General features: G+C 44.8%; 1 protein-coding gene across 5 annotated transcripts in view; it reads right to left on the bottom strand.

Annotated features, from left to right (window-relative positions):
• Positions 1-281: 281 nt before the first annotated feature.
• Positions 282-10,418, bottom strand: part of LOC117367885 (C-Jun-amino-terminal kinase-interacting protein 4-like) — a 33,260-nt gene continuing 23,123 nt past the window's right edge. For all 5 annotated transcript variants that reach the window (XM_033960946.1, XM_033960948.1, XM_033960944.1 and 2 more), the window contains 10 exons: positions 10,177-10,324; positions 8,933-9,047; positions 6,849-6,929; positions 5,698-5,765; positions 5,403-5,551; positions 4,165-4,336; positions 2,780-2,893; positions 2,545-2,700; positions 1,053-1,175; positions 282-944 (listed from right to left, as the gene is read on the bottom strand). In XM_033960946.1, the coding sequence (XP_033816837.1) occupies positions 835-944; positions 1,053-1,175; positions 2,545-2,700; positions 2,780-2,893; positions 4,165-4,336; positions 5,403-5,551; positions 5,698-5,765; positions 6,849-6,929; positions 8,933-9,047; positions 10,177-10,324 (1,236 nt within the window). In that variant the 3' untranslated portion in view covers positions 282-834. The remainder of the gene's footprint in view (positions 945-1,052; positions 1,176-2,544; positions 2,701-2,779; positions 2,894-4,164; positions 4,337-5,402; positions 5,552-5,697; positions 5,766-6,848; positions 6,930-8,932; positions 9,048-10,176; positions 10,325-10,418) is intronic.

The raw sequence follows: 10,418 nt of genomic DNA, 5'->3' as shown, positions 1-10,418 counted from the left end.
CCAGTACCCGGCAGAACCCCAAAGAGTAGCAACATTCCAGAGCTGAGATTGTGATGTCATAATGCCTCATTCCACCAATGCAAACAAGCCAACCAACCTCATCAGTGATGTCACAGTGGCTTGACTGTCCTATTCTTGGCTCACAAAAGAGCTGCCATACTGGGACAGACCGAATGCCCATCAAGCAGGCTCTGGTGTTTCCACAGTGGCCAATCCAGGTTCCAAATCCCTTCAGTCCAGTTTCTTAGATAACTTTCCAGTAATCTGTACGCATGTAGAAAAATGTCCAATTTATTGAGGTCTGGAATTTAACACAGGTTCATCCCTTTTCAGTAAGTTTGTTGAATTTTTTTTTTTTTCTTTCAGAAGGTTTTAGATCTCTCTAGGCTCTGTGATGCCCCCAGATCTCCACCACTAACAGGCACTTTGATGTCACCAGCATAGTGCAGCATAACACTGTCTCCGGGTTGCAACCCAGTCCGATTTAACATACTCTTCGGGATTTCCTGGGATTCACGGTGCATTCCCTTCCAAGTCGTCCCTGAGAGCAGACACTAATTGAACAAGCACCATCCACCCCAGCACAGCACCTGCCAACGAACCAGTTGAGTGCGATGTGCTGGGGTGGAGGGGAAGGATTTCTGCAGTTAATTTACTTAAATACATGAAAAAAAAAAACACCCCTTCTGGGAAAGGACTTGGTTCATGTGAGTCCGAGACTTTGTTTATGAGTCCAGCATGAAAAGGGACGACAACGCCACTATGAGGTCTGGCCACGAGACCCAGCTGAGCTCAAATACCCGTTCTTCCACTCCTCCTTCTCCTTCCCGGAAGTCACGTCTGCACCTGCCACACGATGAGATGGCTCCTTTCAGCCCGTCGGTGTCGGGGGTTCGTGAGAAGCAGGTCCCCAAATCCTTCATCTGTGTCTCCTGTGTCATCCCCTGGAGGGATGAGGGGACAAGAAAAACAGAAAAAGTCAAGCAGAGATAGGGAGATGCATCCCTCAGAGACCCAGCATGTGGCAATGGGAGGCGCTGTACCGCACTCACCTATCCGGAGGTTAATGTAACCTTCGCCCCCACTCATCACCAGCACGGTGCCTTGGGTGCCACCGCCATGTTCCAGCGTGCTCACCGTTTCCCGTGCTTCTGACAAGCCTGTACTGATGCAGCCTGGAGGCAAAAGACAGAAAGCAGAGAAGGAGATGAAGAGATGAGGAACCGGGCAGCCAATCGCTACATGTCACGCTCGAGGCGGACGCTAACACGGCACAGCTACGGGATTCTCAAAGCGAAGCGGAACCTCAGGGAAACAAATGCATCTCGGTAACGAGTGATGGAAAGTTCTAGAAAAGCAAAAAACAAAAGGAATTGACCCCAAAATATCCACAAAGAAGAAAATCCAGAGAAAACCAAAAAAAACTCTGTGGAGTGATGATGTTCCTAAATGGACTTTATTTGAAAGTGTCAAAGTTCCAAAGGTACACTGAAATCATCCACATAAAATAATTCCATCCACATAAAAGTAAATCATCCACATAAGAGCCTTAAAGGACCTAGTCCGCTAGGGATACAGGACCGAACACGATCCGCGTTTCGACAAAAAGTCTTCTTCAGGGGTCTCACTTCCGGCTCACCACACAATTGTTTCCCACGTACTCACCTTTATAGGACCCCCAGGGACCCCTGAAGAAGACTTTTTGTTGAAACGCAGACCGTGTTGGGTCCTGTATCCCTAGCGGACTAGGTCCTTTAAGGCTCTTATGTGGATGATTTACTTTTATGTGGATGGAATTATTTTATGTGGATGATTTCAGTGTACCTTTGGAACTTTGACACTTTCAAATAAAGTCCATTTAGGAACATCGTCACTCCACAGAGTTTTTTTTGTTTTCTCTGGAAGTTCTAGAAAAGAACAGGAAAACTTAGGGGGGGTGGAAAAGGATATTTGTTTGGCTTCTATTTCCCTTCAAGACTAGAAGTATAATGTAACATTCCCTATTTCTCCACCGTTAGCCTTGAGAAAAAAATGGGAAAATAGGGTTCAGGGTTTATATGTATTCAATTTTTAATTTTGTTTTGGTTTTTTCAGGCCTTCACACCTGTAACTGTAACACGCAGGCTGAGCAGAGGGACTGACAGATCTAGGACAGCAGGGACTGTGCAAGAGGATTGAGGGTCCCGGTAATATGGAGTGTCCCAAATCTGTCCTTGGAATCCCCCCAGCCAGTCATGATTCTTTCTTTCTTTTTGGTTTTAATTTTATAAACACAGTCATACAAAACATCCCAGCCAGTCAGGCTTTCAATTGAATATGCACAAGGCAGATTTCCACATATTGTTTTCCATTGTATGCAAATACATCTTTTGCATATTCATCGTGGACATCCTGAAATCCTGACAGGCTGTGAACTGGTTTAGCAGGCTCTGGTGCAGTACATCATATTCGTGTGCAGGAGGGCTGAGTGTTCCCACCGGAGGATCTACATGGCAGGACTAAGTGTTCCTACCGCTTGGCCCAAAGATGCCATGGTTTCTCTACCTGGGACGGCGACAAAGAACTTGACAGCGTCACGGTGCCCATGGAAGCATATCTGGGCGTAGTCAACGTCGCAGTATGACACAGTGGGAGAGGTCAGCGCAGAATCATTTGGCGTGCCTTTCGGGACCATCAAGGAGTTTGAATGGTTGGAAAATCCTGTCGGAAAATAAGAGAGTTTGAGCTGGGAGAAGGAAGGATCACTTATAGACTGGAAATGTGGAAGGGAGGAGCTCACCAGCAGAGAAAGGGATGGAGAGGACGGTACCACCCATGGTTCCGATCCACAACCTGTTACACTGCACCTCCAGTGCTGAGACATGGGTGAAGGGAGCCCCAAAAGTGCTACAGCCTGTAAGGAGAGAGGAGAAAAGGACATGACTCTCAGTACAACTCTTGTGGGGATTGAAAGCAGAGCTGGTGGGGTGGCATTTCTTAACTCAACATATTTGTAAAAATAAAATAGAAGAACGGGCAAATGCGTTTTCTGATTTAGAGACCTACACTGCACAAGCATTCTGTATCCCAACGGGAGCCCTGCCCCCTGGTGGAGAAACTGCATGCTTACCCTCTATTCTGCCCCCTGGTGGAGAGACCTCACACGACCCTGTCTCTCCAGCATTGGCCTCTGTTCATTGGTTGCCTATTGGAAGATGTTGTATCTTTAAGGCCCTGGTTTTGGGTTTTAAAATCTTTCATAATATGGGTTCCAGATTATATGTTAAAGAAATGATCAATTTATGTTCCTGGACGGTCTTTAAGGCCACAAGGAGAGAGACGGCTGTGTATGCCTTCAGGACGATCCCTTCATTTAGAAAATGCTCGTAGGTGAGTTTATTCTCATTTCATGCCCAAACAGTGGAATCAAATCCCATCTACTACCAGATGTACAGCGCTGTACAGAGTCACAAAGAAGAAAACAGTCCCTGCTCGAAAGAGCTTACAATCTAAACAGACAAACAGGATGTCATGGATTCAGCTGGCTGGGTTGGAGGGCAGTGGAGCGGGGTTAAGGATTGAAGACTATATCAAAAAAGTGGGTTTTCAGTCTGCTTTTAAACAAGGGAAGGGAAGGGGCTTGGCGGACAAACTTGGGTAATTTATTCCAAGGCATAGGGGGCAGCCAGATGAAAGGAACGAAGTCTGGAATTGGCCGATTGTTAAATCATTGGAAGGGATGTTGAGTTTCAGGAGAGCTGTGAAAAACTTATCTTTCAATTTTTTTTATTTTTTTTTAAGTCTGCAAATGTGGCTTTTGATTTTTAAATTGACACTTGAATGGGTTTTAAATATTCTATAACTGCGGAAGCTAATTTCAATTTGGGCAAGAGTGTTTAGATTATTCTGCTGTTGATTTATATTATGTGTGTGGATTTGTAACCCGCTCTGGGCTCTTTTAGAACAGGCTAAAGAATTGACCCCCCCCCCATCCAACACACACACACACACCCTTTTACAAAACCGCAAAAGTGGCTTTTAGCGCAGGTCGGCACGCCGAATGCTTTGCCGTTGTTCCCCACACTCATAGAACAGCGCTGAGCATTCAACACACCAGCCTGTGCTAATAGCCACATCCACTCGTTTGTAAAAGGGGGGGGAGGGGCTGAGCAAATCAATAAATACCCAGCATTCTCTGCACGAGGGGTTCCAGTGGAAGCTTCTGCAGTATCTGCCCTGTCTGTGCATGGAAGAGGCGTAAGGTGGCGTCCAGACGCGCCGATGCCCACACACCGTCCCCGGCTGCTGCCATATGCCGTACCTGCCTCTCAGGATGCAAGGTCGCCTCAAACCATTTCTACATTAGGGTGAGAAAAGAAGACAATGGATCCTGTGACTACGCGAGATAGTAGCTGTCTCGTGTTTTTCGGCTTCATTCTCAACTCTGTTATTTTAATTAATTTAGTTATTTTTAAAATACTTATAGCCCATAGTTCTGCTACAAAAAACACTCAAATATTCACTAAAACCTCCAGTGGTTAATATGCTGAATATTTTCCCTAAATTTCACCTTACCATAACTCAAAAGGTAGATACTGGCTAAGGGAAAAGACTTCAGAAGCCACGGGGTGCTAATGCTGAGAGGGAGAGGGAGATAAAAATATCGGCTCTCCCTCATGCATCGATCATCAGCCAAAACATCAAGTATCTGAAGAGATCGGCGATATTGAAGCCTTTTGAAAGTTAAGTTCAGCTTTTTGGTCCAGTAGAGATTGTTACAATACTCAATACGATCGTTACGAACATATTAGAGTAACAAGGGTTTTTGGCTGACGATCGAAGCGTGAGGGAGAGACGATATTTTTATCTCCCTCTCCCTCTCAGCATTAGCACCCCGTGGTTTCTGAAGCCTTTTCCCTTAGCCAGTATCTACCTTTTCAATTATGGTAAGGTGAAGTTTAGGTAAAGTATTCAGCATATTAACCACTGGAGGTTTTTGTGAATATTTGAGTGTCTTCATTGACTCCAGTTCCTCTTTGTTGCAAAGTAATTTGGGATTACAAAAAACGTACATAATAAAATCCAAAACAATGCATGCAATTAAATACTATTACAGAAGGTACAGGAAACAAGGGAATGGAAATCCTTCAAGGCCAAAGAAGGTCCATCCTACCACAAGAAAATTGAAGACCCTCAAGGCCACAAGAACACAACCTAATAAAATTAAAACAAACATTCTCTCTTCAATATCACAACAGAATCAAAAAATAATGACCATACTAAATAAAATAAATAAAAATGTTTATAAATTCTCTTTTCTCAAATAAAAATGGCTTTACACCCTTCCGGAACTCTAAAATGTTAGTAGCCTGCTTGATCTCAACAGGTTTTCTCCCTCACTCCAACTCCATATACTGCCTTACCTCAATCTTGGCCATGCATGGATCCACTACATAAATCCGGTTTCTGTATCCACACCACACCTTGTCCCCAACAGTTACAGCACATCGTATCGATTGAGGGGGTCTTCCGAGCTCCACCACTCGGGGGGCCTCCAAGTCCCACTGCCGGCCTATGAGGGAGGGGACAAGGTAGCAGAAAGTCGAGAAGATGAGAAGCGGAGTAGATCACCAAGATGAATAAATCAAAGGACGCAGAGGAAGACACGCTTGAGAATGGATTGTGTGGGATCGATCCCACTGGAAGGCTCACACCTACTTGCATTGCGATGGAAGATCGCCAAGGTCCCGTCGCCCAGAGCAGCAATGGCCCGGTCTCTGGTGTGACTGCAGAGAAGAAACATTAATATAGAGAGACTACTCCATCTATCCAGCTTACAAGGCTGTTGAGCTTCACATGAGCTCAGGGAAGGGAGAAGGTACATGAAATAAGGGAATGGAAATCATTCAAGGCCAAAGGAAGGTCCATCTGACTACATGAGCTAAGAAAATTGAAGACCCTCAAGGCCACAAGAACAAACATAAGGGAGGTCCCTCAAGACCACAAGAATCAGTGAGGTTTTGAGTAGCATGGAATGAACTTTGCTAGCATGATCTGCCAGGTGATCTGGACCAGCTACTCTCAGAGACAAGATGCTGGGCTCAATGGACCGCAGAACATACCACCAGTCCTAAAGATACTTGCCCAGCTCTCTCTCCCTTCTCTGATGGACGTTTCTCTAAGAGGTTCAGCACCCCTGTCTCCTTGTGAAGGGTAAGCTCTCACCTAAATGTAGGCATTAATCACAGGTCTAGTTTATAGACGCAGTTGGCACCTGGTATTTCTTCCTCTCCTCCGATCCCTCCCACCGTACTTTTGCCAGCAAAGAACTAGAGGATTCAATAAGCAGCAACGCATTCCCCCTTCCCACTGAATATCCTGTTTGGGGGACCAGGAAGTTGTGTAAGAGGAAAGACTCAGAGACGGTGCAAACATGGGGAATGAAAAGCTGCTGGTGCAAACCTAATGTATTTAAAGGTACTGGGGGGGTGTCTGGGGAGAGGAATTAAGTGACCTCCCAATTGCCTAGGGGGAGTTAGGGATGCCAGGTGAGGTGAGAAGCGGGGGCTGAGGTTGTCGTGCCTACCCATGCTGGATTCAGACCTGTCCAAAATTAAATTGGGTGTCTGCCCACACTCCTTATTCTCTGCTCACCAGTCTTAATCATTCCCATCAACAGCCGTTCTGTTTGTCTATCAAGTTCCCTATGATGTAAACCCCAATCTCTGGTCCTGTGTTCTTTTCTAGAGGAAGGACCTAGAACCAGCGAACACTCTGGAACCCCAATTCTCCAACCTCTAATGCCCGCTATAGTCTTTGGGTAGCTAGGCTGTCTTTAGGTGAGGGAGAGCCAAGCTGATGGTACTCACACAAGGCTGTGAATGGCGTCCTTCAGCTGTGCTGTCCGCACACATTTTCTCCAGTCGGATACAGCGGGGTGGATGTACAACCTGAAGGAGAAACGAAGAAAGTGAGGGGAGGGTTACTGGAAGACCCGATCTACTACGGGATCATATCCAGCCGGATATGACCGCTGTCATTCCCGGATATTCTTTAGGGTTACCAGATTTTCTCCTTAAAAAAGGAGGGCACCTGGCCCTGCACCGTTCCACCCCCCAGCCCCATCCCTCTCTGACCTCAGCCCTTCCTCCATCCCCGAGCTCGGGGCCGTCTCTGGATGTCCTCTGCACATGGGCAGACATCAACATGATGACTTCACACGGATACATGCATGCAAGTGATGTCACCGCATCGATGTCCACACATGAGCAGAGGACATCCAGAGATGGCCTTGAGTTTGGGGACTTCCAAAACCTGGACAAACTGCCGGGTTTTAGAAATCCCTCCAGGCACCTGGACGGTCCTCTAAAAAGAGGACATGTTCGGGTTTTTCCGGACGTCTGGTAGCCCTATGTGAAGCCAGCTAAGGCGTAGCCAGTTGTCGACATTCAGAACTTAAAAGCAGGTGCAGAAGAACAGGCGCAGATGTGTGCTTTCACTTTCAGCTTTGTTTGGACACGTGCACGTGTTTGAAACATGTTGTCTGTCTTTAAAATTTCCATGGGCTTCCTTCCACATGCATAACGAGACATAACCAGCATTTAAATGTGAAGGACTGACAAGAAATCTTCTCTGCAAAACCTTCCCAGACACTCACTCAAAAATTCTCACATTACATAGAAACATAGAAAATGACGGCAGAAAAGGGCTATAGCCCATCAAGTCTGCCCACTCTATTAACCCTCCCTAACTACCCTCCTAGAGATCACACTCAGGTGGCGATACTTTACACTTCCCTCGTAGAGATCCGATGTGGCCATCCCACTTATTCTTGAAATCAGGCACGCTGTTGGCCATGATCACCTGCTCTGGGAGCTTGTTAGAATGGTCAACCACTCTCTCTGTGAAGAAATACTTCCTGGTGTCGCCATGAAATTTCCCGCCCCTGAGTTTCAGCGGATGTGCGTGCATTAAAAAGGGCATGATTTTTTTATTACATAAGAACATATCCTAAGAATAAGCAGTTGATTTCCCTAAGCCATCTCAATAATGGCCTATTGACTTCTCTTGTAGGAAATTATCTAAAACTTTTTTAAACCCGGCTAAGCTAACCGCATACAATGGAATACCTAAATTACCTCATCGGCACACTGTACATTTTAATACTATTTGTAGTTACATCTTCTTCCGCACTAGTTAACAACCATGCAAAAGTTCTCTCTTTATTCCTTGGATCGTAAAACCTTCAGTAACCCTGCCGATAAGCCCACGGTTGCTTTCTGCATCAGTCTCTCAGGGAAGGACAAAGATAGACGGTGATTGTTGCATTTAAATCAGAGGGTTAGAGATAACACATTCTACAGGGTAGTGCATCCCTTGATTTGAGGCTGAATTCTGCACTCTGACATGGAGGTTTTTATGTGTTTGTTTTCATTAATTTTCTTTTTCCCACATGGGTTTAATTTGTGTACGTTTGATTTTAACCCACTTAGGGCCTCTTTTATGAAGCCATTTAGCGTGGGCCATTGTAGTAACTGCCCCAAAGCTCATAGGGATTTGAAAGGGCTTTGGGGCCGTTGCTGTGTAACTTTGTAAAAAGGGAGGGGCTTAGATTTTATAGATAACGCAGAACAGAAATCAAACAAATGAATGACAGTATCTCAATAAGGCAAACTGTCTAACTTCTCTGGAGATTTAAGGTTCTTTTTTTAAAGGAATTTCCAAGTTGTAGAGGTGAAAATTATTCCATCTTCACTGCTAGGAGGGAGGTTACACTATACCCCATCCCCATACTAGTTGTCCTTATCAAGGAAAAACACCCCCCCCCCCAGTCTGCAAAACTCCTACTACAGACAGAAAATTGTGGCAAAAAAACTAAACCAAGAACATAGAATATTCCCATTTTTTTACATGTACATTTATCTAGTAACTTTTGCCTTACGACTCCATTTACCTGCCTTCCTGGGTCCCAAACCACACTGTCACTAGGCAGCTCGATGTGGCTGAGACTGCAGCCGCCACACCCTCCTGGTCAGCCTCTGGGACATCTCCCAAGTCCAGTCTGTAGCCTGTCAAGAAAAGCACAAATGTTAACCCTGTAACACAATTCGTGTGTACCACATATAAATATCAGAGAATGAATGCGGAAGGTTTGGGGGTTAGTAATTCATTTAATAAAGTGTGGAGCTCATTGACGACATTTGCTACATCGCAATAATGGTCACGTATGTCTCCTTTTCTTAGATTTCCTTACACATCCAGGGTGGGTGGGTGGGGGGAGGGAAGTGTATTTTGAGGATTAAAATGACTTAATTATAATATTGAAGTCAAATAATATGTCTTATTGTATTAATAATTGGGAGGAGGGTGAGAGAAATGATTGTTTTATGTATTACTTGTGTAATTAATAGTGTGTTTTATGCAGTATTTTATGTTCAATTAATTGTATTGCACTGTCAAAGTTTGAAAATCAATAAAGATTAAAAAAAAAAACAAAAAAAAAAAACACCCCACTGTAACACAATTGTTCCTATGTGGCTGCTCAGGTCCTATCACTTTTATCCAAGTTAACACCTTTTTTTTTTTTTTTTTTTTGGTAAATCTTTATTCATTTTCAAATAAGGTGGCAGCACACTTCATCGTCCATGCTGGTCGTCCTGGGATACATATCTGATCTCTTTCATTCATCAAAGTACAAGCTGTGCATCGACCACAGCAAAATAACCCGCTGGGTTGCCATCGGATATTGAAAGCATTTTTAAATGCAGTTGAGGCTTTTTCTCCACTATTAGGAAATGTGCTTCAGTGGGTATCTTCACCACTAGGTTAATAACATTGAGTATATTTTTGAGATTTAAATGTCTCTATTGTATCCCCCTTTTCCCATACGCCCACCAACCATTTTAGTAGCCTTCCTCTGGACTGGCTCCAAGTGAATAAAGAACAAGTTAGTGAAAAAAGACCTAGAGAAATATTTGTCAGAGAAATCCCCACAATCAGCAAGCCAGTCCGCATTTGAAGCAAACATCACTGGCCTGTTGTGCTTCAGATTCCAGTTTCCCTCTGCAGTATACCTCTATACGAATAAAAATTTCTAATCAGCAAGCTGTCATATGTGATCTCGTTGTCACAAAGCCATTGCAGACACGGTTGTTTTTATAATGACAGATCAGTATTCCCCTCACTGCTCATGCTCACCAGGCATGCTGCTGACGCACAGAATGTGGGAGTTGGGGATCACAAACTGGTCCACAACATGATTGGAGCGACTGGCGTCGATCACCATCACCTCGCTGACAGAATGAGTTCGGGAGCAGATCCAGACTAAGCTAGGGGAGGGTTTGGCCTGCCAAGACAAAGGGGGAGACGTGTCAATGGAATTGTTGAGGGCAAGCAGGCCCAGATCCCAGCAAACACGTTCAAACTCTCACACACAACTC

This window comes from Geotrypetes seraphini, chromosome 10 (genome assembly GCF_902459505.1).
Source record: "Geotrypetes seraphini chromosome 10, aGeoSer1.1, whole genome shotgun sequence".
NCBI lineage: Eukaryota > Metazoa > Chordata > Amphibia > Gymnophiona > Dermophiidae > Geotrypetes > Geotrypetes seraphini.
This window is presented reverse-complemented; position numbering and strand designations above follow the sequence as displayed.